Source organism: Macrotis lagotis, chromosome 1, assembly GCF_037893015.1.
Source record: "Macrotis lagotis isolate mMagLag1 chromosome 1, bilby.v1.9.chrom.fasta, whole genome shotgun sequence".
Taxonomy (NCBI): domain Eukaryota; kingdom Metazoa; phylum Chordata; class Mammalia; order Peramelemorphia; family Peramelidae; genus Macrotis; species Macrotis lagotis.
The window spans coordinates 526,797,850-526,821,505 of NC_133658.1; the positions used below are offsets into that span (position 1 = coordinate 526,797,850).

At 35.0% G+C, this 23,656-nt stretch overlaps 1 protein-coding gene across 10 annotated transcripts in view; it reads left to right on the forward strand.

The window, feature by feature from the left end:
- Positions 1-23,656, forward strand: part of DMD (dystrophin) — a 2,282,785-nt gene that overhangs the window by 2,242,324 nt on the left and 16,805 nt on the right. For all 10 annotated transcript variants that reach the window (XM_074220296.1, XM_074220284.1, XM_074220285.1 and 7 more), the window contains 2 exons: positions 15,104-15,347; positions 16,923-17,046. In XM_074220296.1, coding sequence (XP_074076397.1) covers positions 15,104-15,347; positions 16,923-17,046 — 368 coding nt within the window. The remainder of the gene's footprint in view (positions 1-15,103; positions 15,348-16,922; positions 17,047-23,656) is intronic.

Here is a 23,656-nt window from a genome sequence, read left to right on the forward strand (position 1 = left end):
AGCACTAGAGGGCATAGATTCAAGTTGTCTTAGATGTGCATACTAGGGGTAGTAAGTACCCTCTGATTCATTCTTTCCCATCAAATTAGCTTCATCTCTCCCTTTGGGATTCAAATGAGACTTCTGAGAGGTTTGAGGTTTGGTTTTAAGCAAGTTGACCTCTTAAGGCCTCAATTTCTTCATCTATAAAAATGGCAAAGTTGGGCTAAATAACTTTTTTTTAAGGTTTTTGCAAGGCAAATGGGATTAAGTGGCTTGCCCAAGGCCACACAGCTAGGTAATTATTAAGTGTCTGAGACCTTATTTGAACCCAGGTACTCCTAACTCCAGGGCCGGTGCTTTATCCACTGCACCACCTAGCTGCCCCTAAAAAACCTTTTAAAGCTTTTTTTCCAATTCTAAATCATTGATCCTCTTATGTTTGATCTTAAATTTTTCTTCAATTCATTTAACCCAGTCTTTATTTGCCTTTGTGCTTAGACAACTCCTCAAGAATAAAGAGGTCAAAGAGAATATTTTCTACAAGATTTATTTGCCTATTTATGGTCATATTCAGTAAAAACTTTTTTAAGAACTATATATATATATGAACTATATATAAGAACTATAAAATTTATACCTGGTAACATAGGTAGTGAAACAATTGTTTATTTTTTTCATATGAAGAAACTGACAATGACTTGCCTAAGTTCACTTGAGTTAAGTCTAAAGTCAAAACTTAAATACCCATCTTCTGACTTCATATCAAATGTTTTTTCTAATATACCATGATAACTAGTGATCAAAAGAGAGGGACTCTCAAGTGGTACAGATTTTTACTGAATTGAAACAAATTAGTATACTTTTTGCACTGTAGTTTTCTTTTCTCCATGATGCCTAATTATATAGAGGAAATCAATTTGTGGAAAGAAGAAAGAATTTTAGACTTGTGTCCCATTCTCAGCTCCAGAACCCATTAACTATATGACTGTGAGCACATATGTCATTCTGCTAGACTGTTTCTAGTTTAGAAAGTTTAGTTTAGTTCAGACAAAGCTCCACGCTCAGTTTATAGAGTTTAAAGGGTTTATTGACAGTTTATAGTGGACAGAGGATATTGAGGAGGCATTTACCTGAGTCTCCCTGCCCATGCCCTTGGGACCTGATGTGGACTCCATTTGCCAGAGAAGCAGTTTATAAACTTAGAGACAAAGGGAGTTTAATCCTTTTGCTAATATACCAATCCCAGGAAAACACCCTTGAATATTACCACTCTTATGTAGCTCAGAGGAAAAATAAACACATGACAAGATTCCTTTGGGAACTAAATTTCATAGACTTGAGATGTACCATTTCTGCTTATGAACTCCACCTACCCGGGGGACAAAGTGCCTAATCTAATCAGATTTTGACAATTAATTTCTGTGTGCCTCATTTCATATCTGTTAAAAGAAGGTAATATTTATACTGCTTATACAAGAGGAGGTGGTTATGAGGAAAGTACTCGGGGTAGTAAGTATTCATTCTTTCCCATCAAGCTAGGGATTCAAGTGAAACTTCTGAGAGGTTTGAGGTGACTGTTCTCTAATAATCTTCGCCTGAGCTATGACCCCCCACTGGTAGCTAACATGACTAATTACACACTGGTTTCATTAAACCACTTACCAGAAGGATATTTATTTCAAAAAGGAGCAGGAACAAATATACTTTTTTGTTTCTAATTCCTTATGGGAATACTTTCCCCTATTCTAACTTGGTCTCTGGAATCAAATTTAACATAGTTTCTATATCACATTGATCTTACCAAAATTCGTATCCACACAACATGATTGCCAGGTGAATCCCTATCTAAGTATCTACTGGACTGAGCCTGAAGCTCCTTGGGATATTGATGTCAACCAAGTTGGCTTGTAGAACATGAACTTGGGAGCACCATAGGTTTATTCTCCTAATCATTTAAAACTCACCAGATCAAAGTCTCTAACCACTTTCCCTCAATAGAAAGAATATAGAGATCAAAGATTGAGGCCCATTTCACCAGCTTCATTGAGAAGAGTCCAAGGTCCATTGTGTCTCATCAAAAACTGGGTCATATAAAAAAATCCAGGCAGTCAAACAGAATGATCCAGTGGGGAAAAATTAGCTAAGAAAAATGAAGCCCATTTGAAAACACCCCCTGTTCAGGAGTGCAACCAATCAATAATAGGTCTCTGAACCATGTGGTTTCAAAATGACAACAGTCTCTTCAGCACTCTTCCAAAAGCAGGCTTCAATATAGTTACTTCAAGCCCATTATCTCAGTAAACCTCAAATTGATACAAAGAAACTATTTTCTGTTCATATTTTAAATAGCATTTCTTTATAAGGTTATTAGATCAATATTGAACATTGCCTTTACATGCAAACAGAATCATAACAAGTTTCCTCCACTACCCAAGACAAGTGACTGTTTTTTGCCATGGCTATTAAACAGTTGGTTAACATCTTCACTTTAAGGTATAAGAAGGAAACTAAATTCAATTTAATTAATTTTAGTGTTAGCTAGAATCTGTTGCCAGTTTGCTTCACACTGTTGCCTATTTCAAGTTTTATTATAGATTTTTAGTTATCCATTCTGACTCAGTCTTCCATTATCAATATAAAGACTGCATAGAACCATTAAATGTTATGAAGATTATCAGACCTTCTCATTTAATATTATTCTTTCTACTCATTTTAGAGAATAACAAGTCTTTTTTCTCTACTGGGTGGAGAAGTTCTGCTATGTTTAGCTAGATAGCTAGCTAGATGTATACACATACCATGTAGATGCATACATTTACATTTGTATGTACACATACCACGCACACACACACACACACACACACACACACACACACACATGCTCTATAGTGATTTCCTTGACTTTTATTTGTATCTCTTAAAAGAAAAAGCCATGAAACTAAAGGAACAAATCTTTTTTTACAAGGCAATGGGGTTAAGTGACTTGCCCAAGGCCACACAGCTAGGTGATTATTAAGTGTCTGAGGCCAGATTTGAACTCAGGCACTCCTGACTCCAGGGCTGGTGCTCTTTCCACTGTGCCACCTAGCTGCCCCTAAACCTTTTTTTTAGAAAGATTTTATTTATTTTGAATTTTACAACTTTTCCCCTATTCTCACTTCCCTCCCCCCCCACCCCCCAACAGAAGGCAGTCTGTTAGTCTTTACATTGTTTCCATGGTATGCATTGATCTAAGTTGAATGTGATGAGAGACAAATCATATCCTTAAGAAAGAAAAATGAAGTATAAGAGAGAACAAAATTATATAATAAGATAACGGGTTTTTTTTAAATTAAAGGTAATAGTCTTTGGTCTTTGTTCAAACTCCACAAATCTTTCTCTGGATAAAGATGGTATTTTCCATCACAGATACCCCAGAATTGTGCCTGATTGTTGTACTGATGGAATGAGCAAGTTCTTTAAAGTTCACCATAGCCCCCATGTTGCTATTAGGGTCTACAATGTTTTTTTAGTTCTACTTATCTTGCTCAGCATCAGTTCATGCAAATCCTTCCATGCTTCCCTGAATTCCCATCCCTCCTGATTTTTAATAGAACAATAGTGTTCCATGACATACATATATACCACAGTTTAAGCCATTCCCCAATTGAAGAACATTCACTTAATTTCCATTTCTTTGCCACCACAAACAGGGCTGCTATGAATATTTTTGTACAAGTTATGTTTTTACCCTTTTTCATAATCTTAAAGTAACAAATCTTGACAGTGATACCACAACCTTAGTCTGAAATAAATTTATGCTTGCTAATTCTGCTTCTGGTCAGTAAGTTGTTGTTTTTTTCCCCCTGCCTTGAAAATAATGGGTAATCCAGCTCTTGCTTTGTTTGAAGTCTGAAGTTAAAAGTTAAAAGTCATTTATCGTGTTAAATTTAACAGCAGGATTATCTGTGAATTTCTGATACCTTTTCAATAATAATTTTTTAATGAGTTGCTCTTTGCTAATCAAGCATTATTGTCTGTTACTTGTATTTTCTGGTTTAAATTTGCTAGAAATTGTTAGACCATTCCTTCATCTGTTAGATAATCCTGAGGGTTAGGTCAACTAGAAGTTACCATTCCCATAGAAATAGGGGCACCAGTAATGTATGCTTAGCAAGTATATTAGGCTTTTGTGTGAGGCCAGAGTTCAATTCCAAGAATATTTCCCTTTGGTAGTAATCTTGTTTAATGTTTCATACCCTCCACCCACCCATACTTTTTCCTTTTTCTTTCACTGGCCACTTGGGAAAATTTAGAATTTACTATCCCTTCTGAACTCCTTTGTAATACTTGTTTAAAATTGTAAATTAGCCAGAGAAGAATTCACTTTACTATTTGACTTTCAGACTTTGTCCACTTTGTACCTTGAACTGTTAAATAATTAACCAGCACATGCTTTTAAAAGTAGCCTCTTTAGTGAAAATTGAAACCTCTTGAGTTCTTAACTTTAGACAACAAGACTTAGTTTCAGAAAAGTCCCAGACCTACCCACCCCTGGTCAAAGACTGAAGTCCCAAAAAAGAAAACAGGAAGTATTGTTATCAAGGGATTTTGGCCCCATCTCTGATTATCCAGCCTTAAAAATGTCTAGACAAATGAGGCAATGCATGAAAAACATTTTATAAAATTTTAAATGCTCTGTAAATGTCAGCTCTGATAATAATTATTATTAGTTCCTGTGATGGACATCATGGAAGAAGTATTTTGTACTTGAAAATATATTATATCACCTCATTTGAGCCTCTCAGCAATCCTATGAGCTAATTATTATAGGTAGTATTATACTTATTTTCAGATGGGGAAACTGAGGCTCAGAGAAGACATGGGACTTGGCCAAGAACTCAAAGATTATAATCATTAGAGGTGCGATTTGAACCTCAGCTGACCCTCTAGGCCAACACTTCACTCTCTATGAGGCATCTTGGTAACATAGTAAAAAGTTAACAAGTAGCATTGTACTAAGCTCTGGAGGGTACAAGAAAGTAAAAAAAAAACTATCCTTTTCATTCAAGGAGCTCATGGTCTAATAGGGAAGACAACTTGAAAACAACCATGCATAAAAAAGATATGTGCAGATGACCTGAAGATATGTTTGCCCTTTGTTCTTGAAAAAGACCATGACATCAAGGAGGTGATGCCATGACAAGCACAAGAACTGGATTTGAGTGAGTGACCTTGAGCAAGGTCACACAGCTAATAAGTGTTTTTGATGTTGGATTCAAACTCCCATCCTCCTGATTCCAAGGCCAGTGCTCTATCCACTGCACTACCTAGTTGCCCTGAAGATAATAAGAAAATAGTAAACAGAGGCAGGACGCTAATGTTAAAGAGGACCAGGAAAGGTTTTTTGCAGGAGTCAAGATTTGAAAGAAGCAAGTGAAGACAAGAGATAGAATTGAGGAGGGAGAGAGCTCAAGGAATGGAGAACAGTCAGCAAAAGATTTAGAGTTACCTAGCTGTGTGACCTTGGACAAGTCACTCAACCCCATTGCCTTAAGTAAATTTAAAAAAAAGCTCCAGAGTTGAGTGATGGAGAACTGTGTGTGTGTGTGTGTGTGTGTGTGTGTGTGTGTGTGTGTGTGTGTGTGTGTGTGTGTGTATGGGAGGGGGAACAATAAGATTGGTGACCCTGGGTGCAGGATTCATGGCAGGTTTAGAAGTACATCTTGTATTACAAAACTGGAAAGGAAGGAATAAAGTTCTGAAGTCTTTCTCTTCCATTCTGGAGGTAATAGAACCTCTGAAGTTTATTGAATAGGAGGGTGACATGGTTGAATCTGAGTTTAAGAAAGATCTATTTAATAAGAAACTAGAGAAAGGAAAACCTTGAGGGAAGGAGAGTAATGCAAGCTATTTGCAGTCATCCAAGCAGCAGGATAGACTCCACTGCTAATTAATTGGATAGGGAGCAGAGAGGAAGAAGGGTGAAAGGTGAAGAGTGAGAAGCTGAGAATGACACTGAGATTGAAAGTCTGGGTAGAGCACTGACCTCATAATTGAGCTTAAATGAGATTGCATATAATTCAGAAACTGAATAGGCAAGAATTTATAAAGATTGAAATGACCAAAGATCTCAGGAAGAAAAAAAAACCAAGATCTTGAACACAAGCAGATAAATCAGCAGGGAAAAGATTAACAAAAGAATAAATAGCTTCCAGATCAAGTAAACGAGTGATCCAACCCTTGATGAGATGAAGATCCATTGGTATGTGAGAACATGTTCTTGAGGGGTTCAAAAGAGACATGAGAATTGTGAAAGCAGAATTGATGTTCTTCACAGCAAAAAAATGGGCAGACTAGAAAAACTGAAATCTGTGACCCTCGATTCACAATTTCAAAAACAGAAGCAAAAACAATATCATTAAAAGAAAATGTGTCATTCTATTTATTTGCAGCAATCAGGAGAAAAACCTTCAAATATGAAGGAAAGGAAATTTAATTAACAAGGTTATTCTACACCTGAGCAGCTCGGTGATGCAGTAAATAGAGCACAAGGCCTGCAGTCAGAAAGACCTGAGTTCAAATACAGCCCCAGACACTATCTGTGACCCTGAGCAAGTCACAATGCCTTAGTTTCCTCATCTGTAAAATGAGCTGGAGAAGGAAATGGCAAATTTCTCTAGTACCTTTGCCAAAAAAAAGACCAAAAAGAGGATTATGAAGAGTTAAACATGATTGGAACAACTGAACAACATTGCTAAATCCACCAAAAGGAATAAAATGGAATAGAAATAATGTTCCAAAGAACAATAGAGCTCAAGTTATAACCCAGAATGATGTACCGGCAAATCCAAGTTTAATATGAAACATGATGGACAGTCAATAAAAGAGGTACTTAAAAATATTTAGAAAGAGAACCAGAACTGAAGAGATTATTTGCTCCTCAAATATCCCAAACAATAAAAATGCAGGAGAAATGATAAAATGCAGCAAAGACAGTAATGGGGTAACAGGAGACAGATTATATAGAAACTTTTCTAAATGTACTCCATGAGACAGGGATGAAGGGAGAAGTCTGGTGGAGTTAATATAGACAGAACCTGGCATTACCCTAATTATGGGTGCCATCATTATTTTGGGGGATATTTCATTTCAATATGGGAAAGTAACTGAAAGGGAGGGGGAGAAGGGGAGCATTGGATAAAAAAGAATGTACAATGTTCAGGCTCAAATCAGGGGCTAGTAATGAAAGAAAGGTAAATTCTATGGTCTCTGAAAGAGAAGAGCCCATAGTGAAGTGGGTGAGAAGAGGGGAGGGAGAAAGAAGACCTTACTTTTGTGGTGGGGAAGAGGTTCTGATGATGATTGTTTCTATGGGAGAAGAAAGATGGTCTGTAAAGGGAGAGGGGAGTCTTGTGCTGGGTGAGGGCTGGGAGATTTGGTGCTTGAAAAGTCTATTTTTCCTACTTTAGTGGGGAGGGAGTTAGAACCCCTGGAGGCAACAGGCTACTGAGGGAGTAAGACAGTATGAACCAAGGGAAGCAATTTTGAGGCAAATGGAGGAAAATGGTAACCAGAGCAAGTGCTGTGCTCAATTCTTCCAAGCTGTGGTAGGCAGAGCATTACTGAGCACCAGTCTTTTCTGCTGCCAGTACTTTGATCTATCTGGTATGATCCTTCATGTTCTCAGAATCCAAATCATATCACTATTAGGCACAAAAATTTATATAATGGTGAGCAAACTATAAGATACTACCTACCTGAAAACCATATTTTTTTAACCGGGAAGAAGTAAGTTTTCAAAATCCATCAGACCACATTTAAATTAGGATTTTTCTCATTTATAAAGGTTTGCAGTTAAGCACTGGGGATGGGAGAACACCATTGAGCAGAAAGATCATGTATGAGAAATTTTATGGTTTCATTTGCTCACATTGTTTCTAAATACCAAGAAGGAAAGAGTCTCTTTGAAAAAATGAAACAGATTTGGTTGCCAAAGGCAACTGGTATGTTAGCCTTTTGTGATAAGGAAGAAAAGCTTAAAGTCCTGTGTATATGGATACTAAAGATAATGTATTTTGATCATTCAGGCATTATTGCTCATTCCACAAAGTGATTATCTCAGAGTTAATGACCCACAGTTGTAGTCTTACCTGGCATCTTAATTCCGAATTTTCTCCCAGTTTTCTCATATTAGTGTAATGCTTGGTACTTTGATGTAGTTAAGTTACACCCAAAGCATATATACTTTGTATCCTTCCTTTATACCCTCATAATTTTTTTCCCTGCAGTTTTGATTTTTAAATAATTTCCATGTTTCCATTTGCCAGACTCTTAATGTAAATGGATATATTATTCTTTGTGTGTTCATTGGCTTTCCTCAGACTGGTGTCCTTCCTCCTGAGACATTTTAAACAGTCATTTGGCTACAGAATTGTGATCTCCCTTGCTCAAAGCATATTACAGCATCATCCTGAGGCTGAGGTGTTGTTGGTTTGGTTGATTGGTGGGATTTTTTTTTTGTTTTTGTTTGGTCTTTTCCTACGTTGTTTAAAGCTCTCCTCATGTGTGGAGATAGACAGAAGATTAATGTCTTCACTAGGGAAATATTTATGCTATGAAAAATCAGATTATGATTTTGTTTTTATAAAAAAAGTGATTATTCAGCCTCACTTCTTCATTACAGTTCAGCCAGAACTGGGACCAAATGCAGCAAAAGTATATATCAATTCATAACAAATTCTAAATAAACAACTCACGTTCATTTGACATGATGACAGGAAGTGATGAATATATGAAATCATGCTGAATTTACTGAGGTTATTTAACAAGAGAGATTATTACTAATGATCTGTAAGAGAATTTCCATAATACACAGAGACCCTAATATTTCTATAACAATTTTTACAAATAATATCCTAGGTCTCTACTGATCACAGGTGGTAAGGATTTCTGGCTTATTTGTCTGAGAACAAAAAGGTGCCTTTTTTTAACTGGGAATTTCAGCCAAAACTCAAGTATCATTTTTGGAATTACTACACTCAATTTATTTTCCTTCTAAGAAAAGTCACAATCTTAATAGAAAAATTATAGACTGAACAAGGTGTTACAAATAAAATTGCAGTTTCTTCATCTTTTTTTTTAAAAAGACTGGTATTTGTCATTCTTTCATATTTGTAAAGCACTCCATTTGAGCTTTAAAATAACACAAATGAGGAAATTGAGGTTTAAAGAGGTTATATGACTTTCCCATGGTGACCTATTTTTTTTCCAGAGGCAGCATTTGAACCTATATTTTCCTTTCTTCAAGCCCAGAATCTATTCAGTCTGTCTGTTCCTTACTATCTCACCCAACTGCTTTCTCCAAGTTGTTATCAAGAAATAATAAAAATTAATTCTGAAAGTTATACTTTTAAAAGTTAGAATAGAAATTAGGTTTAAATATCATCTCTATGCTGATGATTTTCAATTCATGACCTCCAGTCTCACATCTCCAACTGCCTGTTAGACATCTTGAACAGAACATTCAGTCGTCATCTTAGTTCAACATGTGCAAAACAGAACTCATTTTCGTTCTCTCTAAATACCCCCCCCACTCCAAACTTTCCTAATACTGTCAAAGAACCGTCATTTTCTCAGTCTCTCAATCCTGTAAAATAATTTTCTTCCAGGATTCCTTACTATCTCTCATCTTGCCAAATCTAATCTATCATATAGACTTGTCAAATGTCACTTTCTAACATCTCTCAGATATGCCCCTTTCACTCCTCTGATAACTGCACTCTGATGCAGACCCTCATTATCTCATACTTGAACTGTTGTAATAGCTTACATTCCAAACCATTTTTCAGAAGTACAGGTTGGATCATGTTTCTCTCTCTCTCTCTCTCTCTCTCTCTCTCTCTCTCTCTCTCTCTCTCACTCTCACTCTCACTCTTTCTCCCTCTCTCTGTTTCTCTCTCTGTCTCTCTCTCTCTCTCTCACTCTCACTCTTTCTCTCTCTCTTTGTCTCTCTCTCTCTCTCTCTCTCTCTCTCTCTCTCTCTCTCTCTCTCTCTCACACACACACACACACACACACAATCATTCAAAACTCCAATGGTTCTGTCACCCGCAGGATAAACTACAAAATCCACTATTTGGTGTTCAAAGTCCTACTTAACCTGGTGCCAACACCATCTTTCTTCCCTTCCAATCTTCTTACCCTCTGCCATATACTCATAAGTCCATTGATACTTGCCTCTTTTCTGTTCCCTTAAACAAAACATTCTCTTGTTTCTGGGCATTTTCTCTGTTAATCTCCCATGCCTGAAATCTTGCCCCTGGCTTCCTGCAAGTTCCAACTGAAATTCCCTCTACAGGAAGTATTTTCCAACCCCTCTCAATTCTAGAAACTTCCTTCTTGATTATATCCTGTTTATCCTATGTATCTCTTGTTTGTGCATATTTATTTATTATCTCCCTCTTTAGATTGTCTCTCTTTGAGGGCAAGGCCTGCCTTTCACTTTCTTTTGTTTCCCTAGAATTTAAAATAGAACATGACCCAAAGAACGTACTTAATAATTAACTGACAATATTTAAGAAATTATTATTTCATAAAAAAGAAAGAATTGGGTAGTATTCAAGACTCTAAAGGAAAACTAGAGAGAAAGAAATTGTGTTATGGGCAAAACTACATGGACTAATCATTATGATTTGTTCAACTATTACGTTATAGTAAAAAACAATAAATTAATTATGCACCCTTTCTAAGGGTCCAACTTTTATGAGAAAATTTATATTCATTCTAGTGGAAGGAGTTTTGAAATCTAGGGCTTCTGAACTTTTTTATATTTTTAATAGCATTCATTATTATTGACTTTCTTTGTAATCCTGACAATTTTCTTTTATGTATTTAAAAATATTATTCTGAGGTGGTCCATAGGTTTCACCAGACTGTAAAAGAAGTCCATGAAACAAAAAAGGATTAAGAATTCCTGATCTAGTCTTGTTTTAGTGTGATAGAATTGTCCAGGAAATTAATTGTGGTAACTAACCAATCTGCAACTAAGTAAAAGATCATGGGAAAAACTGGATTATCCTTACATGTTATATGGAGTAGCTAATAAAAAGAGAGGGAAATCCAAACCTTTCAAAAGCAATACTCAAAGTCAACACATTTAATAATTTACTGATTTGTTTATAAGCTAATTTTGTTGTGTTAAGCCAGGGGCAAAGAGGAGGAAGGAGAACATTTCAGGCATGGGAGATAACCAGAGAAAATGCTTAGAATCAAGGGATAGAGTTGTTTTTTTTTTGTTTGTTTAAAGAGCAGAAAGGAGGCAAGTGTCAATGAATTGAAGAATATAAGGCAGTAAATGACAACTTTAGTAATAAATAAACTTTTGAGGCAGCTAGGTGGCGCAGTGTATAGGCCACTGGCCCTGGAGTCAGAAGGACCTGAGTTCAAATGTGGCCTTAGACACATAATACTTACCTAGCCATGTGACTTTGGGCATGTCACTTAACTCCATTGCCTTGTAAAAACAAGCAAACATTGGGTATCTGCAATGGAGAATACCATCTGTATCCAGAGAACGAATTGTGGAGTTTGAACAAAGACTATATTGCCTTTAATATTAAAAAAGTTATCTTACTAGGTAATTTTGCTATCTCTTATACATTATTTTTCTTCATTAAGGATATGATTTCTCTCTTATCACATTCAACTTAGATCAATGTATACCATGGAAACAATGTACAGACTAACAAATTGCCTTCTGTGGGGGGGGAGCAAGATTAGGGGGAAAATTGTAAAATATAAAATAAATAAAATCTTTCTTTTATTAAAAATAACAATAATTAACTTTCATAAATAAATAAATGATTTAAAAACTTTAAAAACCAAAATTTAATCTTTCACAACTTCAATAAGTGCTTTTGGATCAGAGATGTCTTTATTTTCTATTAGAATAAACTTATTACCTTCCCTTGACATGGAGTAAGACATCAATTCCTAAAAGCAATTAACCCTCTGTATGAAGGACCTGATGGTTATAGTTTCATAGACATTATAAAAGTTCTCCAAGTCAGTAAAATAACTCTCCTACTTGGGCGAGTCACTTAACCCCATTGCCTTATAAAAACAATTTCCTTAACAAGAATCAAAGCATTTTATTCTGTTTCAATTTGAAGCTTAAAATGCAAAATATACCTCAAAGAAATAAACATTGACTTAAATTCACACCAAATTGTAAAACACTTCTACCTGTATGAAAAATAGGTTTTGATTAGTAAGAATGGGGAATGGATGTAGAGGCAAAGTTTTGAGTTGTGATATTTCATATTTTTGTCTACAGTCAAAAGAATATAGACTTTAATTCACCCTTTCTAATTAATTAATTAATTAAATTCACCAATACCAAAGCATTTGCTTTGTCCTACTTATTTTAAGAACATTTTTATAGTTCTGGAAGTTTAGATTTTTTGTTTTTTGATTTTGTGGTTGATGTTACAATCTATATATTTTCTAGGTCTTAAATTATTTGGTATATTTTCCCTGTCTTAATGAGTAGATTATATTTAGCAGTATTTATTAAGCACATACTCTGTACAAAGCATTATGGAAGCTATTATAAATAAATGTCTTCACAGTCTAATAAAGGGAAATAAGACAATAAGACTTGTACTCATATCGGTATCAAAAATTCTAATGTTTAGTGCTTAAGAGAGGAGATGTTTACAAAGAAAATGCTGTGAGGAGTCTGAGAAGAAAGATAGTTTCTAACGGGAAATTAGAAAAGGCTTCAACAATTGGAGGCAGTGGGACCTGAGCCTTGTCTCAGATGGTGAGATTGATGCCAGCAGGCAAAAATGGGAAGGGGTGGAGAGAGAAGACCAGAAGGATTAGAAAGCAATATGGTGGATACCTGCAAGAAAGTATACAGAAGAGGCAAACAGATGATACGTAAATGTGGCTAGAACGTATAATATGTGGAAAACAATATAAGGTGATAGATGTTTTGAACAAAAATACAGAGGCCTTTTAGTGCCAAGGTGAGGCATATATGGTTAAATGATTTCTGTGTGTATATATGTACATTATATATGTTAAATATTTCTTCTTTAAGCCAATAATGGAAATTATATTTCATGCCTATTTTTCAGTGAAGTGTACAGTATTGGGTTATCAGTAGTGACAAGGGAATTCTAGTTTAAAAATAAATTCAGCCACCTTCAGGTAAACTGGCAGCCATAAACCACCCAGAGTTGATCCAAATGCATCATTTTTTAAGTAATAAAATTCTAGATGGAGTCTCTAATACTCCTTCTCAAGCTTTCTTTTTAAACCCAAAAGGAAAATGACCAAGTTGTTTACTTAATTGAATGAGGTGAGGGTTAAGTAAGAAGACTTTGCTTCTTTTCAACCATTTAATAGTTCATTTCATTTCTTATATCCATTAATTATTTGGGGATTTTAAAAAAATGTGTTCTTTATCTGGTTGGCTACACTCATACTTGATAACACAAGAGTAAACAGATATATCTATATAATTGTAGAATAAGAGGAGTTTTTCTTAGCTATATAGAAAGTAATAAACTAATAATGAATAAGAAATGCTTTTTTTTCCAAGATGACTACTTGCAGAAAGAAAATGTGGTGACAGAAGACATGAAAAGTGAATTTGAATTAGTATCCTTTAGGGATCTATGATAGAAATATAATTTATAAGATAATCAAGAATATAAATAGATTCTCTATGGATTTCTCTTCTGATTACTAACATATATTTGCCTGATTAAGAAAAAATCATGAATACATTTCAACAGAGAATCACCAGGGACTAGATGTAGGCAAATAATAGCAAAAGAAAGTGAAATAAAATACTACTATTTCAGTAATAGCATAATAATTTAACAACCAAATGAAATTTTACCCTATATTTCCTTAACTTAGGAAGACATCAAACCATAGAGGTTCCCTAATCAGAATGTATTTTGGTATTTAAATAATAAATGTAGTTACTCACTATAAACCTTCAAAAATGAACTTAAACACTTTCTTTGTGCAGTGCATTATGCTAAGTACTGAAGGAGATGTAATGATGTCCCTAAGAAGTTTCCATCCCGGGGTGGCTAGGTGGCGTAGTGGATAAAGCACTGGCCCTGGAGTCAGGAGTACCTGGGTTCAAATCTGGTCTCAGACACTTAATAATTACCTAGCTGTGTGGCCTTGGGCAAGCCACTTAACCCTGTTTGCCTTGCAAAAAAAAAAGTTTCCATCCCAGCAGATCACTTATGGATGATAATGAAACTATTCCAGATAAGATGTCAACAAAATTAAGGCTAATAATATAATTTTTAAAGATACTTCTCAAAACACATAAGTAAAATACTTACTAAATGCACAGCTAGTATCAAAACTTTGCCCCAATTTCAATTTTTTTTGATAATTTGATAAAATAATCTCTTTCCCTTTCTCTTAAAAATTTAATAGTTTTTGCAATAATAGACATCAGCCATTATATAAGTAATATATATTAAATCTCTAGCCATTCTCCCACAAACACATTGTTCTACAAGACCTTTATGAAACAAATGTAGAATATTTCTTAAGAAACACTTTAATATACTTTAAAATGATAATTAAATTCATGAAGGGTGTTTTCATCGAGATTACTGGTCAAGGTATGTATTTCTTGAATTATTGTTGGCTTAAAATCTTTGATACTATCTCAAGGATTGTAGAAAAAAAGATGATATACAAATTAGAATAAGCTGGAAGGTTCACACAAGTCAATTTTGTTGTTTTGGAAGGAGGTAGATATTTGTGAACATGGTTCATTTAATTCAAATCTACTAAAGTAGATTACTAAGTAATCTGGAAGGAAGGAACTTTAAATATGTGTGGGAAATAATATTTGTGTGTATGTATTTACCAAAACATTTTAATATGAGGAAATTTAGATCCGTATCTTATCAGACAGTGGTAGGCTAAAATTTGTCTTCTACCCCAGTCCTTTAGCATTGATAATTTCATTGTCGTGGATGGATCTTTTTCTTTTTTCTTGTTGTCATAATAGATACTTTTCAAAATGATTTCTCTATTCCTGTAACATTTGCTGAAGATGCTAAAGGTTTGTGACTTATTTCTTTGGCAACAGGAATCTACAAGCAGAATATGATCGACTAAAGCAGCAGCACGAACACAAAGGCCTATCCCCACTGCCATCCCCTCCTGAGATGATGCCCATCTCTCCTCAGAGTCCCCGGGATGCTGAGCTCATTGCAGAAGCCAAGCTACTGCGCCAGCACAAAGGCCGCCTGGAAGCCAGGATGCAGATCCTGGAGGATCATAATAAGCAGCTGGAGTCACAGCTGCATAGACTAAGACAGCTACTGGAACAAGTGAGATCCAAATCTAATACTTAGAATTTTTATGGGGCCTTTTTTCCCCATTACCAGAGCTAAAAAATTAATTAAAAATTTGACTTGTTTATAAGCTAAGCCAACCAGGGAAAAATTTTTTTGAGAACTTATTATGTACCTACCTCTATGGATTACCCAAGTAGTGTTAAGACATACACCATTTCCACAAAGAGCTTAAAATCATAGGTGAAGAACTACACACACACACACACACACACACACACACACACACACACACACAGACACACACACGAAATAATTTATGAGCCAACACACACACACACACACACACACACACACACACACACGTGAAATAATTTATGAGCCAAGTGAATCTGGTAAAGGAAATGGGTACAAAAGGGAGTTGAGCAGGCTCATTATTACTTATATTTGTCAAGAAAGATTTTGTGGAGGGAGTATGGGACTTGAGTCAGTCCATGAGGCTTGAGAAGAGAGAGAAAAATAGTAAGGTATAGTAGCATGGGGATCATCCAAAGTGGAGTAGGTAGTAGTGTTTGTTAAATTTCTAGGATGATTTCTTGCAGAAAAAAAAAATGTGACAGAAGACACACTGTTTACTCAGTGAGTTCACTTACAAGAATCTAATCTGACACCAAACTCCATTGAGATCAAAGGTTTTGTGAGTGTGGAGTTAAAAGTATTAAAATAAAAACTTTCCATGCATTTCTTAACCATTTCAGTATTATAGTCTAGTTAAAATATACAGAAAAAAGGTTTTTTGTATCTGCGTGTGGTATTATTTATTCCTGTTTTGTTCCTCTTTGTGTGTTCTCTTGTCTTCTCTATCATTTTAGTTTCTTAACAAAAAAAGGAATTTGTAAAAAATTCTCAGAAAGGGATGGCTAGGTGGCATAGTGGATAAAGCACTGGCCCTGGAGTCAGGAATATCTGGGTTCAAATCTGGTCTCAAATACTTAATAATTACCTAGCTGTGTGGCCTTGGGCAAGCCACTTAACCCTGTTTGCCTTGCAAAAAAACCAAAAAAAAAATCCTCAGAAAACACTCAAAAGGACATCTAGTTGTACATAATCCCTGATCTTTTAAAGTATATATCTAGAGTACTATATGCTTTCTAAAGTTTATTTATAGTATATAGGTATATAAGTACCTATATCTAAGTACTTTAATTTTAAGTACTTTTAAACCCAAAAATAACCTTATACAGATAAAGCTTCCATATCTTATCAACTGACAGAATGGGCAATACCATTGTTGATATATTTTCCTTTTTACTATGAGCACTTTCCTAGTCCCTTATTGAGTCTGTAAGGCTTCTGGGATATCTCAGTGCATGTATTTCATGAGCAATTTTCCTGCATTTTGCTAATAGAAAAATCCTTATAACAGAAGGGCTGTGAAGTCTTTTACACCTGGGATAATTTAAATCTTGAGATTAATTTTTTCTAGTTACTTTTTTAGAAATAGTTTCTTTTCAAGATCTAGTTTACTTTCCCTGTCAAAACAGAAAATCTTGTATGTATATGCATGTTCATTGCTTATGAGCTAAGTTTCTTTCCCCTTTGATGCTTCAGCCCCAGGCCGAGGCCAAGGTGAATGGCACAACGGTATCCTCTCCTTCCACCTCTTTACAGAGGTCAGATAGCAGTCAACCAATGCTGCTTCGAGTTGTTGGCAGTCAGACTTCAGAAACCATGGGTAAGTACTAGCATTGGTCTTGGGGGGTGGGGAGCAGGGGGTGGGAGAGTTATAATATCCTTTGAAATCTGTCTTCATTAGAAATAGTAACATATTGAGTTTTCTAATTTTAGTGGTCTAACAAGGGATTTTTTCCACAGGACAATTTGACTTGAAAAGACCATACATAATCTTACAGATCAACCCCCTCCCCATTCACATTTCACATAATGAAGGATCTGAGGCCCATAATGATTAGGTGTCTTGCTACAAGTCACAGGATTCATGAGTTATGTAGACAGTAGAAGAAGTTGTCTTTTTTGGCTTGCATGAATACCTGTCCTCTTTTCCTCTTTACCATATTACTCACTTATTTAGGAAATGAGATCTCATTCATTTAGTAGAGACATCTAGGCTATTTCTGGCTCTCTGCTTTGTATCTAATCTGTGTTTGACCTTGGATAAGCTTCCATATCAGACATATGTGGCAATATATACCTAACGTGGTGGAGGGTTTTTTGTTTTTAGGTTTTTTTTTTTGACTGAGATTACAGTTTTATTAGCTAGGACCCTCGTGATGAAACTCCTTTCACACCTGCCATAAAATATAGTTTTCATTAACTGGAGAACTTTAGAGATTAAATGATTTGTCAGTCCTCATCACCCCCCTCTTCCTCTCCTAGATACTGTGTAACTAAAGACTGAGTAACTCTGATCCTATCAGGTTCAAGACATAAAGATATATCCATGGAGGTGAATTTCCCACACTAATGAAGTTACAGGTCAGGACCCAAAAAGAACATTAACAAAAACTCCTGTACAGTCAAAAATGTCAACCCCTTCTGAAAAGTCTATGCCTTCAAGATACTTATGGAATATATATCTGTCTTATTCTGCAAATAAAAATTTTACATTTGAAATAAAGTTTTTATTACATAGCATATTTTACAAGAATATTAAGGGTGCTTGGTGCTCAGAAACATGAATTATTAAAACCTGATGGCAGTTTAGGGAAAGAGTACACTGGTTGGATAGATTAGAAGTCTAAAGTACCAGTGCATTCTAGATTTTCCCCTTGGATAGCCAAGAGGTGAGTGGCAGAGTTTAGAATGAAGACCAAAGCAAAATGAAGATAAGATTTATATAGAGCTTCATAGATTACCAAGTCATTTCTTCATCATCATCATCATAACAGAAATTTGTAGAGCTCTTTAAGGTCTACAAATCACTGAAAGAAATTGCATTTTTCCAAAGAATAAAGTAATTGTTTGTGAGGCTTCCAACTGTGTGGCAAGGAATACAGGCACTATTATCCCCACTTTTATGCATGAGGAAGGAACTAAAGCAAAAAAGGTTTAAGTGACCTGCCCAAAGTAACATAACTTTTAAGACCTTAGAGGCAAAAATTCAACTATACTTCAGTGCCCCATGGACAGTAATATACAAGTTGAACTTTACAAATCTGTACAGATAGTAAAAGTATTATTTAGTATAACCAACATGAACGAGAGAGTTGGGAATCAAAAAACTGGGCTTCTGACTCCATGTCTGATGGTTGTGTTAGCTCCTGTTTTTATGTTGCCTGGGTTGGTTTCCTCTTAAGAGAAAAGGGAATCTGTTCCTGAGGGATAGCATTACATTAGTTTGGCTTCTTTGTTTTTGTAAGACATTTATTTCTGTTGTATCAGACTCTTCTTGAACCCATTTGGGGTTTTCTTGACAAAGATGCTGAAATGGTTTGTCATTTCCTTCTCTGGTTCATTTTATAAAAGAGAAACTAAAACAAATAGGTTTAAGTGACTTACCTAAGGTCAAACAGCTAGTAAGTGTCTTATATCAGATTTGAATTCACTTCTTTTTAACCGCAAGCCAGGTGCTCTATCCATAGCATCACCTAGCTGCCAGCTTCTTTGCTACCAGAAATGTAAAAGACCCAATCTAAGGGAAATTGGTGTTCAAGCCATCTCTGTGGGAATGCCTTTCTGGTCTTGTATTGTTGATTCTTGTAGTGAATGCAAAGGTGAAAGATTTACTGTCTTTTTTTAACCTTGGGAATTGTATAGTTTGTATTATTTCTTATAAAGAATTCTCTCTCCCACACCCCCACCCATTTTGTGATCCATAAGTATTTTATTGTATTTTAATAAGTCTGAATCATTAGCCTACCCTGGATTAGACCTGTCCTCAGTTATTTTAGGTGTTCTGTTCTAGAGATGTCACCTCATCCTAACATTCAGATGATAAGTTTACTTGCAGGAAAAACTGGATGTTAGTTCTTTTTCCAAGTATATAATCCAAGTTATTCCAAATGACTTTGTACCTTATACAAGGAAGGACACAAATAAGCAAATAAAATAATGTCTTAACTTGCATCAGGGAATGATTTTTGCAATGCTGGGATTTGCTGTTCTGTACCCTTAATGCAGTCCAGCATCCCTAAATATATTTCCCAAGTATAAGGAAATGATAGCCATAATACTATGTAATCTAATGAAATATCTACTATTCTTCAATTATTGCCTGGACTTCAGCAGAGCATGTATATGTGAGTATAGACCACATGCTCAAGAGGCTTTAAAACCATTTGAAGATCATGTTCAGTAGTGCATCAGGATAGTTCAGTTATCAGTTTCAGTTCCTTTCCCTGCTATTTAAGAAATAGTCACCTGGTATTGAGCAGCATGAATAAGCACTGTAATAGATTGAAGAATTCATATGGTGTATCTATGTGTAAAATGCTTCCCCAAAAATTCTGCTGGAAATAAAAAAAGTAATTGAAACTAAAGAATGTTTTCTGGTGAAGTCAATGATAAGGTAATAGCAGATCAAGGAGAGAACATAATATGTGATTTAAATCAGTGATCCAAAGGAAGATTGGGCTTAATCATTCCATGACAGATTTAATTATTTACTTATATAGACTGCTTTTTTTTCCCCAGAAAATAATTTGCTTAAAACAGTTCAGGCAATGAATAGCAATGAAGCTTTTTGTTTCTTGTAGAGCTACAGAGCCCAACAAAAACTACTTTTTTTTAATTTAAATTAAATGTAATCAGTGATTATTTTGGGTGAAGGTGAATAAAGCCGGCATGATACTTTCCCTTCAGCATGGCCTGGAGCCATTTTATCTTTGAGGAGATTTACCTAAAAAGATTTTCCCTATTGGCAATCCCATTTTCTTTTTTCTCTTACTTCAAACATTATTTATCATACTGTATCAAATTAGTAGCTAAAATTCAAACTCACATTTCATAATTTAGAAACATCTTTTAACCATTTCATTGTGGAAGTCTTCATTTTAAAAAAATTGATGAGAAGAATATTTTTAGTAGAATCATATGGAGATTTTTAATAAGATTTCCATATAATGAAGGTGTGCCAGCATAGCTGGAGAGGTGGCTATGGAACCAAGTAGACTTGAGATTAAGACCCATGTCTTACATATCCTGGTTGTGTGATTCTAGGCAGCTCTCTAAGAAAATTATGGTTTTCAATGGAAGAGGAAACTTCCTCATTTGAGAGAATTTACAGGTCCAGGGCCTATTCTTATCCACTTTAATAGGGCTTTAAACCTTATGCTATCCTTCTGTTTAACAGAAGTTCAAATACTGTAGTAGTAAAATGTTGTTTAAACCTGGTTTTCTTCAGTGAGGTAGGGAGAAGGACTTAGGATAGAAGTCACACCAGATGAGAAGCGTTATTATTGAGATTTTGAGACAGTTGGTCAATATGGTTTTATTATTTCATATCTCTTTTATGGCAGCTGTATAAGGAAGCATATGGCAATAATTAAGTGCTGAATGTGTGCCCAACAGATTTATAGTAAAGATTTCACTTGCTTTAAGGGTAACCAAATGTTTGCTGCTACCTTCATGGCATATCACTTCCTCCATTCTTCCTATCTAATCCTCTAAATTTCTAGTCGCATAACCATGGATTTAAGTTGGAAGAGACCTCAAGGACTATCTTGTTGATGACTTTATCTAGTCATTTAAATGATATTAAAGGTCATCACCCACCTGATTTTGTGATCCTGTAACTTTCATCTGCATCCCTGAAATTCTGTCACCTGGTCTATTATGAACCCTAGGAGCTTTGGACTTTACCATCTACTTTGCACCTGAATTTTCTTTTCTCTTCCCCCAGTAAGACTTTGAGCCCCTTAAGAATGAAGATTATTGAAGTTTTCTATTCATATCCCCAGCACTTAAAAAATGCCTTATCCTGTACAGTTCATCATGATGTGGGTCAGAGGGAGCAAGAAATAGACAAGGAGAATGTACATAGTTAACCTATGAATTCCCAGGAATGTTTAAGAAATTAAAAAAAAACTAATGATGATTATTGGAAATGTTTTGCCTTTAGCATTTTCAGTTTTTCAGTCCACTGAATGTATTATATATATTGTCTAGAATGACATTTTTATCTCCCAACTATTTTTTTCAGAAGTACACTGTAATTTTAACCTTACAGAAATAAAGTTTTAGAGAACTGGCCTTTGTGAAATGAATAGAAATTAATTTTTGTGATTCTCTGATCCCAGACTTAAAGCAATAAAATATATGTAGCTTCCCAGGTTTCACATTAGTGATAGGCCTATGCTAGGAATGAAGGATATGTTAGGCCTGAAGTCATTAACTATGTGGTCACCAAGAACCTAAATCAACGATTCTCTGGACCTAATAAGTCTTGAGGATGGTTTCATCACATTTAATGAAAAATAAGTCCTTATGACATCATTATAATGAAAATTTGCATTTGGGAAATTGCCTAGATTTAAAACTGAAACATGAAATTCACTGAATTCATCCCCTTGATTTTATTGATGGAGTAATTGAGGACCAGAAAGGACAAATTAATGAGATAAAGATAATAAGTGGCAGAACCAGGATTAGAATAGCTCCAAGTCCTTTGTCTACAAATACAGAGATTATTTTGATGCACTAAAATATATAAATGTCCATTGTAGTATAAGAAGGATAGAACTTTAATTTGTACTTTATAAGCCCTGGTAAGATATTTGGAAGATATTCAATTATGGAAATATCTAAACTCAAACAGTGGTCTCTCTATTATTTTAAATTTAGAGAAAAACAATAATAGCCAATGTTTATATAATATTGCTTTGAAGATTGGAAAGCATTTTCCATCCATCATTTCATTTGAAGCTCGCAGCCCCCATGTAAGGCCTTACTATCCGTTTTACAAATAAAATTGACATTGAGCTACATTATTGCCCTTGGTCATAGAGCTGATATATCAGAGAAAGTATTTTAATCAAAGTCTCACTGCCTTATTGCTTCATGAGAGAGAAGGGGGAAGAAGGGAGAGTTAAACCCTGATTGGGTTGTAGCACTTTGCCTTATAGTCAGCTATTAACATGGGGTGGCCATTTACTGCAGTTCAAAGCAGCAAACGTTCCATGGCTATGACATATATAATATCCTTTTTTTTATTGAGAAAGGATGTTCTGTTGATCATCAATTTTACCTTTCAAAATTCCCTGCTTTCCTGCCATCCTCATTCACTAGCTCTCTTCTTATCTCTACTTTAGAACCAGTGAGTAAAGGGAAGCAGCTTTGGATCATCTCTACAAAATTAATGCAACACATTTCTAGTATGTAGAATTCTAAGACATGCCATTTCAGATATCTTAGGAAGAAAATGGAATAAAAAATTATTAATATTCTGTTTAAGTGAGTGAAGGGAGAGTTGTGTTGTAACTATTTTATCATTATTTTGAAATTTATAAAATTCCAAATTTTTGAAACTACTTTCAAGTTACCGCTCAGCTCTTTATTGTTGTGGAAATAAATGTCAATTTCCTACTAATTATAAAATATAAAGAAGGAAAAATCTGATAAATTGGTGAGTTTTGTAACATTCATTCATGTACAAATACTTAAGCTTAAAATCCATTTTTAGGAGTTTGTGAGAAATTTCCATGGCAAAATAGGACAAAATGGAGTTGTCAGAACTGAGTTGAAAGATAAAATTGAAATAGAGAATGAAGTTGTTACATTAAATACTCAAAGATATTTTTATCTTGTAGGTTTTAACTTTAATTTCTTACTTCTTAATGTGTTCTTTCTTTGACAAATTGAGGTTGCTTTGATTTCTAGTTTGGGTTCTCTTATTTTATCTGTGGTATTTTAGCAGAGTTAGAGATAGAGTATTGAATATTTTCACAAATGAGGTTGGCAAAGATGCTGAACTTATCAATCAGTAACCAAAGTTATTTTGGATTACATCATTGTCCTTTGGGACTTTATTATTGGGGAGGTCTTTCTGTTTTAGCTGTAGAATTTTAACATTTGAAAATATTCAAAAAAGTCTCTAAATATGAAATTATTTGACCCCAGGGAGATTATGCTTCATAATCCAATCATGTGATTATTCAGGGGATCACATCACTTTAACTGCATCTGAATCTATCTTGCATACAAGCAAGCATTCCTGAAGCTGTAACTTGATGTAATTAAACTGTCAGAAACATTAATAGTGATGCTGATGAGTGTCTCCATTGGTTCTGATTTACTCTACAAGGCACATTATCACTAACAGGAACTTGCCTCCATTAAAGGAATCCACATGTTGCCCATTACTGCAAAAATTTGCATCAGTAATGGAG